This window comes from Leptopilina boulardi, unplaced genomic scaffold, assembly GCF_019393585.1.
Source record: "Leptopilina boulardi isolate dan_hultmark-lab unplaced genomic scaffold, ZJU_Lbou_2.1 LbouV2_123, whole genome shotgun sequence".
Lineage (NCBI taxonomy): Eukaryota > Metazoa > Arthropoda > Insecta > Hymenoptera > Figitidae > Leptopilina > Leptopilina boulardi.
In genome coordinates this window covers 368,179-386,803 of record NW_026137667.1, presented here as the reverse complement: position 1 = coordinate 386,803, position 18,625 = coordinate 368,179, and the positions used below count along the sequence as shown (strand labels likewise).

Below are 18,625 nucleotides of genomic sequence, written 5' to 3'. Positions count from 1 at the left end.
TTACCTGCATTCGCTGGGGCTCTTGCAGAGATTGATACGCTTCTGAACGGGAGGTCCTGCTCCTACCAGAATTGCACGCGGCTCAGATTTTTCAATAAAACCAAACGCTTCATTGTTGTTAAACCTCATCACCGTTGTCAGTCCGACCGACACTTGTCAGTAAACAGGTGCGCGTTTTAATGATTGATAAATGATTAATCATTTTTTTATGATTTCAAGTTTTCGTCAATTAATTTTTAATCTAGTGCTTAAATAAATAATATTAATTTACAAATAAATAAATTTATAAAAAAATAATTAATTGGATTAAAGAGATAATTGTTGTTGACTTTTCTTTGACAATTAATATTTAAATAAATATTCTAAACCTAAAATTACAACAAAAGTAACAAAAAAAGTCTTTAATCAAAATATTCAAAATTGATGTCTTTATTGAATCAAATATTCTAACTCACTTTTGCGATAGTCCCTCAAGTATATAGTATTTGCAAAAATTATATTTTCAAAATTATATATTTTTACAATTTTTATAAAAATTGTTATTATTTAAATAATAATACATTTATGATTTTTTTCTATTAAAAAATTATAGTGAAAAGATGTTTGAAGTTTTAATTAAAAAATTTTATTTGTGCATTTTTATTCGTAGTGTGATGCGGAGTGATGGATTTGGAATCGTTCTTCAGATGAAGAAGTGATGGCTCTCTGGATTCAATTGAAAAGTGTATGTAAAAACATTGAAAAGTTTTTTTTAATTAATGTAAAACAAAATTGTTGTCACATTTTTCTAATGATGAGATGTTAAGTCTCATGTGTAGAAATCGCGAACGCCGACTCATTGCCACTGACCCCTTATTACTCACAATTAGATTGTTATTTCGAATTGCAAGTAAATTCCTGAGTCATCAATTTTGGGTTTACCTTTCTTTCTTTTATCACTTTGATCTAATTTTCCTGCAATTTATAAAAAAAAATCGCTGGTAAAAGAAAAATACTTGTTGAAGATATTAATATCATCAATTCTTTTCTGATGACGGCATTGAAGAAAATAATAAAATTTTAACAAACTTGTATATTATTCATGTCAATTTATTTTAATTTGGGAAAGTAATGACTTGCTTCACTGTAAAAAGAAGTATCTTATTTTAAGATGTTTGGTAGCGTTTTCAAGACATCAGGACATCTTAAGACATTAAGATGTTTAAGATGTCTTGATGTCTTGAAAACGCTACCAAAAACATCTTAAAATAAGATACTTCTTTTTGCAGTGTTATTAAAATAATATTTTATTAATAACATTAACAACATATATATTTATATAAAAAATATAAAAACAAAAAATAAAATAAATTATATAAAAATTCGGCTTTTACACAGAAAAAAATTTATTTCAGTCAACTAAATGATGTTTATTTCAAATACAGATATTATTGGTTCATATACAGTTTTTTCGATCCAAATAAAAATTATTTGGTTCAAGTAAATATTTATTTGATAATAATCAAGTAACTGGTTATTTAAATCAAATAATTTTTTTTAGTGTAGATTTCAATAATAGTCCCCTAATTAAAATTTAAAATTTCTAATTAAAATACTTTTAACAGATTATTTATTTTTATTTTTATTAGAAGTTGATTTCTTAAATTTTAGACAAGTAAACACTTTATCTGCATTCATTAGATTTTATATAGATCCGGTTGAATTCAATCGCAGCTGATTCGTTCCAATTCATTGTTTTTATGAGACTTTTGTTCAAAGTCAAGTAGAATTGAACCTTCAGTGCCATGTTTTTTTACTCAAAATATGAAAATATTCAATATCCGGGAAATATATATATCAAGATAAAATTCTGAAAAATTCGATTACCTATTTCCATTCTCTTTAATTGTAGCAAAATAATGAAAAAAATACTATTTAAAAAATGTATTTAAATCTATTAAAGATTAAAGTTACGATAAAATTCCTCTGTATGATAAAGTGATTACGTTCTGAGATATACAAAACTGCAATATGTATTTAAATTAGCATCCGACTGTAAAGAATGCAGGAAAACGTAATTTACTTATGTAATCTCAATCAAATTGTAGAACTATTGAACTGTTTTTTAATGCTATCGATCACATAACAAAAATTCTTGCTAAAATTTCCTCTCAAAAGTAAACAATAAAAATTATATTGACTAATTTTAAATTCAAAAATGTATCCTAAATTGGCATTATCTAATTATCGAAATTGTTATAATTACAAACAAACCTTTCGCGGTTTAATAATTAATTAATCTAAAATGCTTTTTTTCTTTAAAAAACATTTTATTTCTATGTTAACATTAAGTGTTTATCATGAAAAAATAATCTGATAAGAATTTATTCTGTATTTATTTAAATTTATTTGATTTTATTTATTGAAATATATTCAAGGATTTTTATTCATTAAAATTTACAGTTAAAAATATTTTGCTGAATTTCATTAAATATTTTCTTAATAATATGTTACCTTCCCATAATTGCATTTATTTTCTTCAAACTTATAAAATCAAAAACTTTTGCTCTAATTCAACAAATAGATAAATATTGCAAAAAATTAAAAACTTGTAATGTAAATAATAGAAGTAAAAATTGAACATTTATTATGAAACAATAAAAAAGATTAAAAATTTTTTTAAAATAATTTAAACAATAATTTAAAAATGTTTCTTATATGTTGACGTATTTAAAAAAATAACTCAAAACTATGTCACCTGAAGAAACAATTTGTTCCGCACAGATTATCTCTAGGAGCGTTCACATATATTACGTATTGGCTAATACGAATTTTCTAAAGCAAAGGAAATTACAATTTCCTTGATCCAATGTCAAAATAAATCATCGATATTGTTTATATTTTAAAAAGTTGATTTACTAAATGACGAATTTTTAAATCATGTATTTTTTTCTTTTTAGGGTCGAGATATGAGTGAGAACAATAATGGAGTTTATTCTGAATCTTACCAATAATTATAATATAAATAGATATAGGTTTCTCGTTCTTTTAAGTTGTTTATTTTAAGTGAAAAAAAAAATTTTCGCAAACGAAAAAGAAACAAATTATATTTCTTTACTTTTCTTGGTTGTGATTTTTACTAAAAATAATTATGTCTAAGTACGACATAAAAAATGAATATGATCTCGAAGCACAACGAGAAGTTCGACTGACAAGTTTTTCAACATCCTTTGATGATTCTCTTCGATTTTTTGAGAATAAAAATTATAATAACTTTTCTGATAAAATCGAGACTAGACTTCATCCTTTAAAGTTAACAAAAAATCAAGAAAAACAATCCAACAGAATTGGTAAGTAATTAATAAAAAAAAATGTATTTTAAAAAATATTTCTCTCTTTCTTGAATTTTTTTGTTTGCTTTTTTTTTTATTTAAAAATATTCACAACGTTGACACTTTTCCAAATTCACCTATTTTTTTATACATATATTTAAATTTACATTCAGAAAATAAAGTATGAAAATAAAATAATATATTACTTAAAAATTATTTGTCAACCTTCTACAAAGATAATAATATTATCTACATATATTATTATATATTTTTATTCACAGTTTACAAAGCATTCTTGTTGTAAAGACACAATTATAATTACAACCTCAACGTGTTGAGTTTGCATTATTAAATGCTTAATATTCTTATCCAATTAAGTAATTATCATTTCTGAATGCATAAATTTAAAGGAAATTAACTTTTTTTCTTCTTTCAAGTAAATACTTTATATCTAAAAAGATCCTTTCAATTTCCTTAAAATTTTTAATTTTTTTATTGATATTTTTATTTATTACACCTATATTATTTATTATTAATTAATTAATTAATATAAAAAATAAAAATATATCTACCAGATAAATGTCCTTTCTCGGGCAAATATAATAATTACATATATACTCAGAGCGATAGATAAGAAATATTTTAATTAACTATTGCACTTTAATTTAGAAATATAAATTTTCCTTATTTATTTTAAAAATAAATTTTTTTCTTGTTTGAGTGCCTAAATTGAATAACTTGTCAGCTCAGAAAACATAGATGAAAAATTTTAAACTTCAACTTATGACTTTTGAATAAATGGAAATATATTATACATCAAGATATTCCTGCGTCAAAAATACAATACTCTTTAAATCTAAATGAGAGAAAAATTTACAGATCTCATTAAAATAAAGCTAAAATTTAGCTTTAAAAAATAAAAATTACTTTTTATTTTAGACATCTTGTTTAAAGAAAAATAATTACATAATATAAATATTCTTCAATCAAATTTATCTAAATTCCAAATTTAAGCAGATTTATTGTGTCTTCATTTAATGATTCTTATTGTTAGTTTTGTAAACAAAATATCGTGCACATAATTATAACAACACTGGAAAAAAATATGATTCTTGTTCTTATCAAAACCTGACAGATTTTGATCTCAAAATAATTGTACACGTTACACAATTGCACAATTTAATCCTAACAATAATAATAATAATAATAAGTAATAATATAATAATTAAAAAACATTTGTGAAAAATTAAAATGAATTAACAAATTTTTTAAAAATTCTTATACGTGTATTATAGTAATAAAATATCATTAAATATTGAATTACCATACAAAACGTGTCATTATAAGTAAACAAATGCGATAATGAGTAAATATAAAAAAAGGCCTTATGATAATTTTTAAAAATTTTAGACCAAGTTACAGTCATAAAAGTTTATCAGATAATTATCAGAGTGAATTGTTTTTTAAATAATTATTTAGATAAATGAGGCATGCTTTAAAAGGAAATACTGACAGTTGCAAATTGTCTTTTTAAGTGTTTCCTTATATTATTGTCTTACTGCAGTGAAGAATATATTGAAAATATTATAAATGTTAATACCTCGAAAGTTTAACAATTCTATGAATACATTGCAAGAAAACTCGTCTGGTGGTACGACTATGTATTAAAACAATTTTGACAAAATTTTGTAAATAATTAAAAATCAAAAACTAATTAACTATAACTTATCATAAACTAATTAATTAATTCAATTTAACGCTAATACATAATACGATAGTGTTAATTAATCATTTAGTAATGTATCTTTCAAACCAGTTGACTGTACGTTGGTTGTTTTTTAAGACAATGCAATGAATGAGATCTAGTGTTAGAAAGTATAAGTTTGTATAATCATTTTTTAATTTTTAGTTCCAAATGAACCAAAGGTGGATTCAGTTTGTTCATTTTGTGCAAAATGGCTCCATTTGAGGCTTAAAAATGCATTCAGAAAGAAATTACTTTATAAAAGAATACCAATTTTGGATTGGTTACCAAGGTACAAAAAGGATTATATAATTAGTGATCTAGTCGCAGGCTTGACAGTTGGTTTGACAGTAATTCCTCAAGCTATTGCTTATGCAAATGTGGCAGGTCTTCCCTTACAAGTAAGACATTACATTTTTAATTTACTTTAATTATATGTATGTATAAGTAATTTCAAGACATAAATAGGGTAAACTAAAATCTAATCTACAACGATTTTTATTATTTTTTTCCAATTTTTTTAAATGTATTTTCTTAGAATTTTTAATAATCTTTTAATAAAGTAAAGTAAGATCAAAATAATTGTTTATATTTTATTTAGAGGAAAAAATGAAGAAATTAAATGATTAACTTTGTCTCGGAAAAAATTATTTCCAAGACAATTATCTTAAACTGATGAGCAAAATAATTCCTCTCGATTATTCAAAGATGATTTTAAATTAATATATTTTATATAATTCTTTGGAGATAAATAATGTAAAAAGTAAATTTTGTTATGAATAGTATGGACTATATTCTTCATTCATGGCCTGTTTCGTGTACACAATATTTGGTTCCTGCAAAGACGTCCCAGTGGGTCCAACTGCAATAGTAGCAATTTTGACTCGAGAAACTTTACAAAAGTCCCATTTGGGCTCTGACTTTGCTGTCCTGTTAACCTTCATCTCAGGTTGCGTGTCTTTGCTAATGGGCGTCTTACAATTAGGTGAGATCATCAATGTTTTTTTATCTCCTAGTATACAATATTTAAGTCTAATAGTATTTTTTTCTCCTTCTAATTCTGTATCTTGTATACCGTTATGTTAAATTTCAATTTCTTTGCAATTTTCCTATCAAGGATACAAAACAGTAGTTCTTTTTATTCTATCCTCTGATAGAAAATTTAATTCGTTTGATCAATATAAAATACCAAAATTATTTTTTTATCGAGATATTGAAAAATCACCTTTGTGAACACATAACAATAATTCGAAAATGAAACGTCATTTGTGTGGATAGTCAACGGGGTTTCGACTTAGCGTAGCAGAGAAGCTTAGGTTGAGCTCGTCTTAGATTAAATTAGATTATGCTGATTTCACAAATTCTGACTCAATAACACTCTGTGTTATAGGATTTTTAATAGATTTTATATCTGGACCGGTCTCGGTGGGTTTTACATCGGCTGCTGCAATTATTATTGCCACAAGTCAGGTTAAAGACATCCTTGGCATCAGTGTAGGAGGTGGAAAATTTCTACAAGTTTGGAAGACGATCTTTGAACATATCAGTGAAACAAGACTATGGGATTCAATTCTTGGAGTACTTTGTATGATTGTTCTTCTTTTTTTGAGGGTAAGACTTTGAGATAATATAATTTTGAAGAATTTTTGATAGTAAAAACCATTGCTGACATTACTACGTTTCAGAAACTGAAGGACATTCCAGTCAAATCAAAAGATACAAGGGTACCAACAATCTTACAAATAATTCTTCTCAAGTTTCTCTGGCTATTTTCAACAGCCAGAAATATTCTGGTAGTTGTGGTGTGTGCCGTGATGTGTTGGTTGCTAGAAATCCATCTGGGTTCATCGCCGTTTATTCTAACTGGTCATGTAAAGCAAGGACTTCCGGATTTTAAACTCCCTCCTATGGAATCTCGCGTAGGCAACGAAACCTACGGATTTTTTAATATGGTTTCAATTATGGGATCGGGATGTTTTGTCGTTCCACTGCTGAGTCTTCTTGAAACTATTGCTCTTGCCAAAGTTTTCTGTAAGTTAACAATTACATTTATATATTTTTCATTTCTCATTCTTGGAATTAGGGTGTGTATATTTAAAAATAAAGTTTGAAAAATTATGAATGGCAAAATATAAAAAGCAGTATAATTTTCAGCGGATGGAAAGCCAATTGATGCGACTCAAGAAATGTTAGCAATAGGGGCATGTAACATAGTTTCATCTTTTGTATCTTCAATGCCCGTAAGTGGTGGTCTCAGTCGCGGTGCAGTCAATCATTCATCAGGAGTAAAAACCACTTTGGGAGGAGTTTTTACTGGAGTTTTAGTTCTCATATCACTTCAGTTTCTCACTCCTTACCTATATTACATTCCCAAAGCTTCACTTGCGGCCGTTATTATTGCTGCAGTTGTATTTATGGTCGAATTTCATGTGGTCAAACCAATGTGGCGAACTAAGAGTACGTAATTTTTAAATGTTTTTAAATTTAACAATCTTCTTTTCATTTTTCTTCTCCCACGCTAGATATTGTCGGAATTATAATTGAGCCCCAAGTTATGACAAAATTAAAAATTTTAAACATGAGACCTATTGTAAATAATATTCTCCTCTTACTTTAGAAATTGATTTAATTCCTGCAATGGCAACATTTCTTTGTTGCCTTTTTGTGAGATTGGAGCTCGGCATTGTAATCGGTATTGGCATAAATCTTATATTTTTACTTTATGCATCCGCAAGACCCTCTCTTCGGGTCCACAAAGCTACTGTAAGTAAAGTTGTGCATTCACATTTTATTTTTATAACGAAGGTATATTAAATTAAATTTTTAATAGAGTAACAGTGGATGTGAATACGTTGTCATTACTCCGGATCGAAGTCTTGTATTCCCAAGTGTAGAATATGTCCGTGCTGTAATAAGCAAACAAGGAACCAAACAAGGAATCACTGTTCCAGTTGTTGTCGATTCCACTCATATTCAAGCAGCAGATTTTACTGCCGCAAAAGTACATTTTTCATTCATTTTAATTTCTTTAAGAAGTTTCTTTATGTTATCTTAATTCTTTTCATTTCTAAGTGTCAATTTATGCTATTATCGCCTTATGATATAATATTTATTTCTATAGGGAGTTAAAAGTCTCATTGAAGATTTTGAAAAAAGAGGACAACCGCTTATTTTTTACAACTTAAAACCAAGTGTTGTTGAGATTTTTAAAGGTGTTAAACCAGCAGAACTCAGGTGTTGCTTCAGTGAAATTGAATTGGAAGATTATCTCAAATGTAAAAATTATATTTTTAATTAACTTTTTAATATCAATTGAGCAATAACAACACGTACGCTTGGACCATGCACTTGCTCTACACAATATCTACGCAATATCTACTTCGAGTTGCGTAGAGGGGGACAGAATCTAGTCTCCTTATTGGCCCGGTCTTGTTTTCACTGCACAACTCGAAGTAGATATTACGGACCCAGAGGCCGAGCGTTGGTGTTGTTATTGCACGCTGCAGCTCAATTAACACCTTAACATTTTTTATTTATTTTTACAGCATTCGCAAGTGTTCCAAGTGAAATTACAAGACACTGAAGAAATCAAATATAATAGAGAGCACCTTGAAAAAAAAAAAAAAAAAAAAATCAGTATTATTCTAATAAACGCCTATTAATAAATAATTAAGATGGAATTATATAGTAAAATTTATAATTATAATTAAGAATTATTTATAGCGTGTGTTAGTTTACAAATATATTTAGAAAAATATTTAATCGTGCACAACTCACTGATTTTATTTCTATTATCACTCTGTAAATGTATATACATAATTCTTAGAGCAAAGATGAAAAATTTGACAAAAAGGAAGAAAAATTCTTTTGATATTTCAAAAAACAAAATACTCTTTTTGTTTAAATATTTTTTTCTTCGATTATGTTCATTAGTGTTAAGACAAGAAAATTCTAAAATACATTGCAAATATCATATTGTTGTCTGACATCGCTGCAGATTTGGTTAATGATCTATAAAAAATTGCAAAAATGATTCTTTGTATGTTTAAGAAATTTTAATGTAAATAAAAATTACTTTGATTACAAAACTCATTATTTATCTTTATATTTTTGTCCTACAGTGTTTTAGCACTTTGTTTATTGTCCAATTGAATAAAATATTTTTTCCACTTATGTATTATTTCTTTACTTGGCTTCTAATTGTCTGGCACCTGCCGATGGTTTTGAAATATAGAATGTTGCATCTTTGTACCTACAACATATTTAAATATCAGTATTATTGTAGAATGATTAAGTTAGATAATGAATAATTCCTAATCAATTTTATATTTCAAGTATAAACGAGATGCAAATATATATTTTCTATTATTAGGACTGCGGCATTAATCATTAATATAATTGGCTGTAAACAAATACTGATTGAAATTGGACATAATTAAGTAAGATTGCAGTAACCTTACACTGTAAGGATAAAATATTGATAAATTAGTTTTAAACAAATTTATAAAATTTAATTTTATACTTCCTATGGCGAATTTATTTATGACTGATCAACTTTTTAATTACTAACTTCTTCTTAATATGCTTAATTGCTTCGTCGACAGCGTCTTTTCTCAAAAGTGTAACAGTGCAACCTCCGAATCCTGCACCAGTTAAACGACTGCCAACGACTCCCTGAACTTCTCTGGCACTTGATACCAATGTATCAAGTTCCTTAGAAGACACTTGATAATCATCTCTTAAGGAGTCATGACTTTCATTCATCAAGGTTCCAAATTTTTGTAAATCTCCATTTTGTAAAGCAACCGCGGCTTCCAAAGTTCTCTGAATTTCAGTAATAACGTGACGGGCTCTCTTTATAATCACTTCCGAACAATTTTTAGACTTTAGTACTGGAAAATGAAAAAATGAAGAATTGATTAAAATTAATTGATATAAAGAACAGTGTAAACAATGTCTAACTCATTGTTGCGGTTGCGATTACGATTCTGGTTACGGTGCTTAATAATGTTACATGCAATTTAGTAAATTACACAACTGTTTAAAAGTGTATCAAAATCGGAGTGAAAAATACCTTTGAGATCTTCTAAAGTAGCATCCCTAAGACTTTTTTTGTTCAACAACTTGGCAGCTTCGAAACAACTGTCCCTTCGCTCGCAGTAGGCACTAGAACTCAATTTATGAGGAGTATTTGAATTTGTTATTAAAAAGACATTATCTTCAATATGTTCTATTGGTATCTGCTTTATCGAAAGGTCTCTACAGTCCAAAAGAAGAGCATGTCCTTCTTTTCCCATAACTGATATAAACTGGTCCATTATTCCACAAGGAACTCCAGTGAAGTGGTGTTCTACATTTTGACATACTAGAGCCTGCACAATTTATCAATTAACATATATTTAAAGAATATTTTATTATCTAAAATTATATTGTCACCTTATCTTCCAATTTCTGAGTAAAACAACCAGTCATAGCCTCTAGAAAAGTATATGTTGCAACTTCTAACGCGGCTGAACTACTCAGTCCAGCTCCAACTGGCACGGTTGAAACAATAACTGCTTTAAAACCAGGTAATATTCCGTCATCTAAAATTTAAATTATAATTATATAATTGTATGTAACGCCTCTTCCGAAAAATATAAAAATCAAATCATTCCCGCCCGCAATATAATTATGTATTAGGATATTTTACCGTACTACTGCTAATCACTTACATGGAAATTGGGCAATGCAACCTTTAATATAATTCGCCCATTTAGGATCAGTTGGTTTTAGGTTTTCTCTGTCACTAATATCGAATTCAACTTCATTTTTATCACCAATTGCATTGCATATTGAAATTATTCTACAAACACTATTTTCAGTTGTTTTCCCAGCAATTATGGTGACCATAGGTAGAGCCTAAAAAATTAAATTTCATTTATTTAAATTGTAATGAGGACGAATGAATAAAATAAAAGAAGAAGAAGAAGAAGAATTTTGTTTTAACGATGAATAAAATTTAAACTTTTTATCATTATAGATTGTTATTAAATACATCTCAATAATAACTTTTACAAGACATAGTGATAATGATAAATTTTATCTAACAAAACTATACCTAGTTATAATGATAAGAAGCAAAAGAAGAAAGAAATATACATTTTTAAAATTATTGTAAAATGCTAAGGACTTAATTATATCATGTTCATTATTATGTCATCAATTATATTTGTGTAAAAAAACTTTCTGCAGGTTTTTTCATCAATTTTTCAAAGTCGTATAACTAAGTATAACATTATCTCTAATTAACATAATAAATGATATGAAATAAAAATTTACCATCGGTAAAACAAATCCATCATTGTAATCGGTATGTTCACCGATTAAATTAACTCGTCCAGGTGCGCAGACACAAATATTAGCAATCTCTCCAAATTCTTCAGCGAAACTTTGCAATGTTTTTTTGCGCACTTCATTCAATCTTGGCACAATAGAAGCCATTTATAGTCCTTTTTTATATAATTATAAAATGAAGTAAAAATAATTATTTTTAATTAAAATTTCAGTTTTACGTCGCACAGTGAATTAAACTGAAAGTCTAAGTGAAAGATTAATTCATTATATAGCCAAGACCGACACGTCTTATCGTTCTTCAGGCGCGTAATAACAAATCTGTATGAAAAATTAAAAATGTACAATAATATGTAAACTCAGCTGTTTCTTCAGAGAAATTGTATAATAATAATAATGTAAACTTATTTTTTTTAATTCTTACTCTCTAAATATGAATCAGTGAAAAAGTCACTGGTCTCAAATCAGTCGCTAAATTGTGGCTAAATTCTAGCTATTTGAATCAGTGGTTTTCACTGGAGAATCAATTACTTTTACTGAAAATCAGTGAAATGTTACTGATTCTGATTGTCTATGTTTTTATTTTTTTGTTATTAATCTTCTTAATGAATAATTATTGTGATCTTTGATTGTTTATATTGTAATTGTTATTCTATAATATATTATAGAATAACTGTCGTTAACGTCTATGGGAGAGCGCGGCTGATAGCTTCAGATAGCGCGCTTTTTACATTTTCATTATAATGAATTGTAATTTTATATTATTTATATTAACGATTTAAAAAAAATTAATTAAATTAAAAAATTTTTAAACAGGCAAATCAAGGAACAGAGGAGAGAAAGAAGAGATTAATTTTTTTGTTTAATAATATTATTATTTTCTTAAAACTTAACTTTTATTAATTGTTCATATCTTTTATATAATTTATTTTAAGTCAATCCATTCTCTTGTCATCTTCCTGCAATTATTTATCTCTAATTTATCTTTATTTTATTAAATAATTCATATCTTTTAATTCAATTTCATTATTGCGCCACTGGCCTTCAAGCGGAGATCTCGCAAACTATTATGTGATTGCGGGCCTGTGTCAGTCAGATCAGATATAGGACAGTGTCTGCTTTACCAACAAATTTTAAGATAAAAACAGGTAATTTGTTTATTATTTAAAACAATAGTAAATTTAAATTAAGATAAATAATTAATTTTCATCAATGGAATCAATGTGATTTTTATAAACATAAAAATATTTCTTTTATTCTCTGTTAAATTCTAATTCTAACCTCTAATTTTATGTTATAAATACGTGTCAATACTATGTATAATTGTAATTAATTTTGTTTTCATATTCCTTGTAGTATTAATATAGTAGTAATATATTTCAATAAATTATTTTACAAATTAACATCGGTATTTTTCAAAATGTATTAACTATTTTATTCTTTAGAATATTTCATCATCTTTTTAAAATAAAAACATTATTAATATTTAACACTTTATAGTGAAAATTTATAGAAATTTTTATATATCATTTTCATGCATTTTATTCGTTAATGTGTTCTCTTTTGTTCCAGCATATTCTTCAAAGCAGTAGAAAGTATCTTGAGAATTGAAACGTTTATTAATGTTTATCTATTAAAAAATATGTCGTGGATTCGAGAAAGTAAGTTAAATTGGATTCAACGTTTGGCTATTAGAATTGTAAAAACTGGCCATATACCTAAGCATGTTTCATTTATCATGGATGGAAATAGACGTTATGCTAGAAAGAATAATGTGGGAAAAGTTGAAGGACATTCCAAAGGGTATGAAAAACCTTTTCTTCTTCTTCATTTATCTTTGCGATTAAGTTACTGTCTAATTATTATTTCATAATAATAATAAAATTTCATTTTTATTTTAGCTTTGATAAATTGTCAGAAACATTACAATGGTGCTTCCAACTTGGAATTTTTGAAGTAACAGTTTTTGCCTTCAGTATAGAAAATTTTAAAAGAACTAAACAGGAGGTTGATGATCTTCTAGAACTTGCCAGACAAAAATTCCAGCGTCTTCTTGATGAAAGGTAATGTATAACAATTAATTAATAATTACGGAAATTATTCACTATTATGTTCTTAATTATGTCGTTGGAATTAATTATGTCCTATTTACATTTATTTAAAGGTGTTGATTTTTATTTTTAAAAAACAAAAGTATAGTCATAATTTCTCACATGGTAGAGTGAAATAATAGGAACTTTTGTGATTAATTGTTAAGTAATTTTTTTTCATAAATCAAATCTAATTTACAGTGATAAATTAAACGAACACGGAATTTGTATACGAGTAATTGGAAACCTCTATTTAATTCCAGAAGAAATAAAAAAACAAATAGCAGATGCTGTTCTTATTACAAAAAATAATAAGAATGCTATTCTCAATATTGCTTTTGCATACACGTGTAAGTTTTTTTTACATATATACACATAAAATTTAAAAAAAATGTTATTGTTTTACTTTATTTAAATGTTTTTAATTTGTCATTTCATATTCTAGCGTCAGATGAAATTACCAATTCAGTGACTAATATCGTTAAAAGTGTAAATAGATCCGAATTAATGTTAGAGGATATTAGTGAAGACATCATAAATAACAGTTTATACACCAGACATTCCCCAGAACCTGATCTACTAATTCGCACATCCGGAGAAATAAGATTTAGTGATTTTCTATTGTGGCAAGTAAGTGAATAGAATTTTTTTTAATTTTTCTCATGTGTTTTATCTAATTCAAAAACTTTTTGAATGATTTTAGATTTCAAATTCTTGCATTTATTTCTCGGATAAATTGTGGCCAGAATTTTCTGTATATGATTTATTAGCTGGTGTTTTATATTATCAAAGATGTAAAAATGACTTGGAATTAACATCTAGACAATTAAAAGGAAAACCTCCAATTCGAAATAGTAGAATCATGTCATATTTCTGTAGACTAGATCAGAATGATCAAATGTTACTGGAAGAAAGTTTAAAAATTAAATGTAGTGATTAAATTTAAAATAAGTGAATAAAATATTTTTTTCCTTAATCACTCAATGTGGTTGTAGACTATCAATTTCGTGAAAAATGATTGTATGCAATTTTTTATTTATTCAGAGAGTGAATTATTATTTTAGTTTTTATCAATTAACTTTGTAAATATGTAAAGCATTTACATTTTTAATTACAATTTATTGTAATTTATATGTATATATATATATATTAACTGAAATTTAAAAATATTTTCAATGATGTATTGAAATAAATTTTTTCAAATTTGAAAATTGCTGTCTCTGATTATTATCCAAAATTTTTCATCAAATTTAAACGTTAATTTTCTTAATTAAAATAAAATTCAATAGAATCGTTTATGTTGATAAACATTAAATATAACACAATTTCTATTAAATATATCTTTATTTATCTTCTAAAATATTTAATAATTTATAAATTTTTCGTTTTGTTATTCACAGAAGGCAATAATCTATAGAAAAAATTCTCTCATATAATATTATAAAATTCACTGTCAACTTATAAATTTCTTAAAGTAATTGGTAATCGTTTTACTTAACATTATTCATTAATTAGATGTTTTTTAAAAATTATTATTAATTAAAAATAAAATTCCGTCAATATAATAAGGTATAGTTATTAATATTTTAAATACTTGAGTCATGGTTTTTAAAAATTTCAAATATTGTCGATTAATCTTGTTTCATTAACAATTACAAAACATGTTTAAAAAAATTTCGTTGTACATGAATAAACAGAAAAAAAGTTAACATATCTATTTCAAAAGTTAATCGTTTTTTTTTCAATTTATATAGGTAACTTAATCGTAAAATTAAAATTAAACAATGTATCATAAAATATACATTTGAAAAAAATATTTTAAAAATAATTGAGCGAAAATAATTTCGCTTTAAAAAGACTTTTAGACTTATCGTTAAAATAAGTGCGGAAGTTATTACTTAGTAAAATTCCTAATTTTTCAGAAAAAGGCAAGATCATGATTACAATAATCAAAACAAAAATTTTAATCTAACAAAAAAGAATCCAGAGAAAAATTGAAGTCATTTTCATAAAGAGACTTTCAATTATTTAGAATTGTAGGCTGAATTTCCAGCTCGCCTCGAAGACGGTTGCCTTTGTCTCGCGAGGAAAGACTGACCTTGACCTTGACCAAGAGCTGCCAAACGTTGATCAACAGCCTCCCGATGACAGGCTAAACTCAAACGATAAAATGCTGATAACATTAGTTTCTCCTCGTTTTCTTTGAGCAATTTGCTCTCTTTGGATGAACGTTCCATTTCCTCGATTATCTTTCGTTTTTCCATGACTTGATTTCTCAATATTGTCACTTCCGAAGGCGAAGAATTACCCTGTTTTGGATCCAAACTCTTGATTACACTTTTTGCTTTTTCAATGTACTTTTTGTAGCGCTCCTCCAATGCAGCAAGTTCCTCTTCTTTGTGCGTCAAACTTTCCTGAAGAGTGAACACCTTTTGTTTTTGTGTTTGTGAAGCACTTTCACGTTCCTCCATCTGCAATATCAAACGCTCACGTTCAGCAAGAGTTTTTCTTAAATCTTCCGTCAATTGATTTACTTTTTGCTGCCAAAGCGAATTGTCATTTTTCATTTCTCCACTAGCTTGACATTCTGTTAATTCTTCTAATTTATTTTCCAATTCAATTAATCGTTGATTTGCCTTTCGATTCTGATTTCTAAGTGTATTCACTCGTTCCTCAGAATCTTCCAACAATGCCTGAACAGTGGGTAATTTTTCCTCTGTACCTTTTTGATTTAGTTTAAGCATTTTATTCTCATGTTGAAGAAGTAAAAGTTTCTCCTTAAATTCAAGTGGAACACCCTCTGCATTTGAAATGGTATCATTACCACTTAAATGTCCACGATTTTCCGTTGCATTTAATTGTGTACATCTTAATTCTTCATTAGTTTCCTTGAGTGCATCACGTTCCAGGATTAATCGGTCACGTTCACGTTGAACTGTATTGAGTTTAGCATCCATTTTTCTCACCTCAAATTCCAATTTATCAGATTTATTACTGTGTTCATCCAATTTTCGATGTACTTCTGCCAATTGTTGTTTACACATATCCAAATGATTCTTTAACATTGTATTTCGTTTCACTTCCTCTTCGTAATCAATTTTTGACTGAAGATTCTCCATATTTTTCTCTTCGAGAATTTTTACTTGTCTTCGTAAATCACTTAAATCCTCCATTTTTTTCTTGTACGACTCGATTGTTTGCTCATATTTCGATACTTTATCTGCTGTTTCTTTTAACACGTCCACTTCGTCTTTTAAATGATTCGCTTCATCTGCCGCCTATTAATTAACAATATTATTAATATTAATTACAATTAAAACAAAAAAAAAAATTGTAAACAGAAAATAAAATTGAAAAAATTACCTTTTGTAAATCTTCTTGCTTTGATTGAAATTCCAAGACTTCTTTCTCCAACAATTCCATTTTCAATCGGTAATCGTCTTTTGACGTTTCCATTTTAAACATCTCGTCTTTGAGAGCCTCGACTTGTTTTCGTAAACTAGAATATTTTAAACTCGCACCCATTTCTCCGGGACTTTCAAGTTCATCGAGTCTTTCTTGCATTTTCTTGTTTTCAGTACACAATGTCACCTTTTCTTCTTGTAACAATGATAACTGTTGATCTAATTCGTGACATCTTTGTGCTAGTTGATCCCTTGAATCCACAGCGATTTGAAGTTCAGCCAATAATCTTTGTTGTGTCCCATCGCCTACGTCGAATGTTTCAAAATTTAAACTTGCACCGAGACTTAAACGTGGTCCATGCATACTTTCCTCCAATTCTTGAATACTTTGCATTATAACTTGTTGAACAATTTCCTCTAAACCCATAATTCGAGTAATATAATGTTGCTTCTGATTACAATTAACAGCACAGCCGAGAATCAATTGTAAAAGACGTCGTAATTCTTTCATGTCACATTGTTCGCCAATTTTTGTCGCATCTGGTTTCACATAACTAGTGAGTTGTTGATTTAAACATTCCACATAATATTCAGTGACAGCTTCGACGATTTTCTTGAGATTACTAACTTTTAAACGCCAATTAGTACCAACATCAGTTTTAATTTTCGCTCGCCAACCAGCAGTAAACCATTCTGGAGCAATTTGAGATAGAGCCTCGGCAAGAGCAACTCCATCATTTATTTCCTCTGGTATCGAGTGAGCCACTTCCAAATCGAAAGTATCTAACCATTTTATTAAACTTCCTAATTGTTGATCACACATTTTGCTCGTTTTTTTGTATCTTGATTTTTAAATATTAGACATCAATGTTTTTTATAACCTTTTCTTTCTGACATTTTATACTTGACACTAAATGCGTTAAAAATTGTTAAATGTTCTGAAAAAATGAAAGAATTTAAATTAAATAAATTAAATTTACAAAACTATTTTTGATTTCCTATGTAAAGTATTTCTTAATTTTCTAAAATAAACGGATAAGTCTGAAAAAAACATTAAATTTAAATAATAAAAAAAACAAAAACACAATTGTTTTTCAATACCCCGTGAATATAATTATTGGTAAATTATTAAAAACACGAGAAATATTTACATTAATAAAAAATATAATTACAGTTTTAAATATATAAATTGTACTTACAAAACAGATCGTAGCTTTATGTAAAAACTTTTTCTTTTTTTCACTTTACACAATTTTCTTATCGTTGTAAGAAAATAAAATAAACTCGGTTAAATAACCGATTTCCATTAAGCAATTGTCATTGCTTAATAATAAACTATTGTTTGACGATTATATCGTCATTTTTTTCCAACTGTCACACAAATGTGCACAAATGTCAAGAATTTCTTTTCACATCAGTGATGTATCAATAACAAGTTTCAAAATAATTATTGACATAAATACTCGGAATTTAAAAAATGTAAACATTACGCTTATTAGTAATTAAATTATTACCTGTATTTAAGGGAATAGATTTCTTCTGCTTCCTCAATCTCTTTAATGTCACAAATTAATAACTTTCGCTTTCATAACCTTATCAGAATTTTTATTAATAAAAACATAAAAGGATACGCTATTGTGCGTAGAAAAAACATTTAACGTGCGCAATGTGATCACTGTGCAAATTTCTTGTGTTAGCGACTTGATGTAAAAACTGTTTCTGAAAATGAACACGAAAGTGGAG

General features: G+C 27.1%; 4 protein-coding genes across 9 annotated transcripts; 2 read left to right on the top strand and 2 right to left on the bottom strand.

Annotated features, from left to right (window-relative positions):
* The first annotated feature begins 80 nt into the window (after positions 1–80).
* LOC127290998 (sodium-independent sulfate anion transporter-like) lies at positions 81–8,955 on the top strand. 2 transcript variants are annotated; one of them, XM_051319869.1, is made up of 12 exons: positions 81–167; positions 650–724; positions 2,940–3,329; positions 5,221–5,456; positions 5,839–6,040; positions 6,446–6,666; positions 6,741–7,086; positions 7,210–7,512; positions 7,673–7,818; positions 7,886–8,056; positions 8,177–8,330; positions 8,601–8,955. In XM_051319869.1, the coding sequence occupies exons 3-12, from the start codon at positions 3,131–3,133 to the stop codon at positions 8,636–8,638; spliced, it is 2,016 nt and encodes a 671-aa protein (XP_051175826.1). In that variant the 5' UTR covers positions 81–167; positions 650–724; positions 2,940–3,130; the 3' UTR covers positions 8,639–8,955. The 2 variants fall into 2 exon arrangements, with proteins under 2 accessions (XP_051175826.1, XP_051175827.1); XM_051319870.1 differs by lacking the exons at positions 81–167; positions 650–724; positions 2,940–3,329 and adding an exon at positions 4,667–4,962.
* Positions 8,956–9,088: 133 nt separating this feature from the next.
* LOC127290999 (galactokinase-like) lies at positions 9,089–18,559 on the bottom strand. Of its 4 annotated transcripts, none has more exons than XM_051319871.1 (7): positions 18,397–18,559; positions 11,377–11,709; positions 10,770–10,956; positions 10,492–10,640; positions 10,130–10,427; positions 9,626–9,947; positions 9,089–9,307 (listed from the first exon to the last, which is right to left on the bottom strand). In XM_051319871.1, the coding sequence occupies exons 2-7, from the start codon at positions 11,536–11,538 to the stop codon at positions 9,241–9,243; spliced, it is 1,185 nt and encodes a 394-aa protein (XP_051175828.1). In that variant the 5' UTR covers positions 11,539–11,709; positions 18,397–18,559; the 3' UTR covers positions 9,089–9,240. The 4 variants fall into 4 exon arrangements, with proteins under 4 accessions (XP_051175828.1, XP_051175830.1, XP_051175829.1 ...); XM_051319873.1 differs by having other exon boundaries at positions 11,377–11,546; positions 18,397–18,549; XM_051319872.1 differs by having other exon boundaries at positions 11,377–11,635; positions 18,397–18,544.
* Positions 12,402–14,457, top strand: LOC127291001 (dehydrodolichyl diphosphate synthase complex subunit Dhdds). 2 transcript variants are annotated; one of them, XM_051319875.1, is made up of 6 exons: positions 12,402–12,536; positions 12,961–13,191; positions 13,290–13,451; positions 13,680–13,828; positions 13,924–14,108; positions 14,182–14,457. In XM_051319875.1, the coding sequence occupies exons 2-6, from the start codon at positions 13,031–13,033 to the stop codon at positions 14,416–14,418; spliced, it is 894 nt and encodes a 297-aa protein (XP_051175832.1). In that variant the 5' UTR covers positions 12,402–12,536; positions 12,961–13,030; the 3' UTR covers positions 14,419–14,457. The 2 variants fall into 2 exon arrangements, with proteins under 2 accessions (XP_051175832.1, XP_051175834.1); XM_051319877.1 differs by lacking the exon at positions 12,402–12,536 and adding an exon at positions 12,694–12,810.
* Positions 14,910–18,295, bottom strand: LOC127290997 (protein Hook homolog 3). The gene is made up of 3 exons (XM_051319868.1): positions 18,082–18,295; positions 16,842–17,820; positions 14,910–16,756 (listed from the first exon to the last, which is right to left on the bottom strand). The coding sequence occupies exons 2-3, from the start codon at positions 17,703–17,705 to the stop codon at positions 15,503–15,505; spliced, it is 2,118 nt and encodes a 705-aa protein (XP_051175825.1). The 5' UTR covers positions 17,706–17,820; positions 18,082–18,295; the 3' UTR covers positions 14,910–15,502.
* Positions 18,560–18,625: the final 66 nt, after the last annotated feature.

What these genes read in the sequence shown, in the direction of transcription:
- LOC127290998 (XM_051319869.1), top strand. Translation starts at nt 3,131, where the DNA reads ATGTCTAAGTACGACATAAAAAATGAATATGATCTCGAAGCACAACGA. An exon ending in ACCAATGTGGCGAACTAAGA is followed by an intron (nt 7,513 to 7,672) that starts GTACGTAATTTT and finishes CTCTTACTTTAG; the next exon opens with AAATTGATTTAATTCCTGCA. An exon ending in CAGATTTTACTGCCGCAAAA is followed by an intron (nt 8,057 to 8,176) that starts GTACATTTTTCA and finishes TTATTTCTATAG; the next exon opens with GGAGTTAAAAGTCTCATTGA.
- LOC127291001 (XM_051319875.1), top strand. Translation starts at nt 13,031, where the DNA reads ATGTCGTGGATTCGAGAAAGTAAGTTAAATTGGATTCAACGTTTGGCT. An exon ending in GTTGAAGGACATTCCAAAGG is followed by an intron (nt 13,192 to 13,289) that starts GTATGAAAAACC and finishes TTTTTATTTTAG; the next exon opens with CTTTGATAAATTGTCAGAAA. An exon ending in CAGCGTCTTCTTGATGAAAG is followed by an intron (nt 13,452 to 13,679) that starts GTAATGTATAAC and finishes TCTAATTTACAG; the next exon opens with TGATAAATTAAACGAACACG.
- LOC127290999 (XM_051319871.1), bottom strand. Translation starts at nt 11,538, where the DNA reads ATGGCTTCTATTGTGCCAAGATTGAATGAAGTGCGCAAAAAAACATTG. An exon ending in TTGCATTGCCCAATTTCCAT is followed by an intron (nt 10,641 to 10,769) that starts GTAAGTGATTAG and finishes TTTAAATTTTAG; the next exon opens with ATGACGGAATATTACCTGGT. An exon ending in TACTTTAGAAGATCTCAAAG is followed by an intron (nt 9,948 to 10,129) that starts GTATTTTTCACT and finishes TTCATTTTCCAG; the next exon opens with TACTAAAGTCTAAAAATTGT.
- LOC127290997 (XM_051319868.1), bottom strand. Translation starts at nt 17,705, where the DNA reads ATGTGTGATCAACAATTAGGAAGTTTAATAAAATGGTTAGATACTTTC. An exon ending in AGCAAGAAGATTTACAAAAG is followed by an intron (nt 16,757 to 16,841) that starts GTAATTTTTTCA and finishes GTTAATTAATAG; the next exon opens with GCGGCAGATGAAGCGAATCA.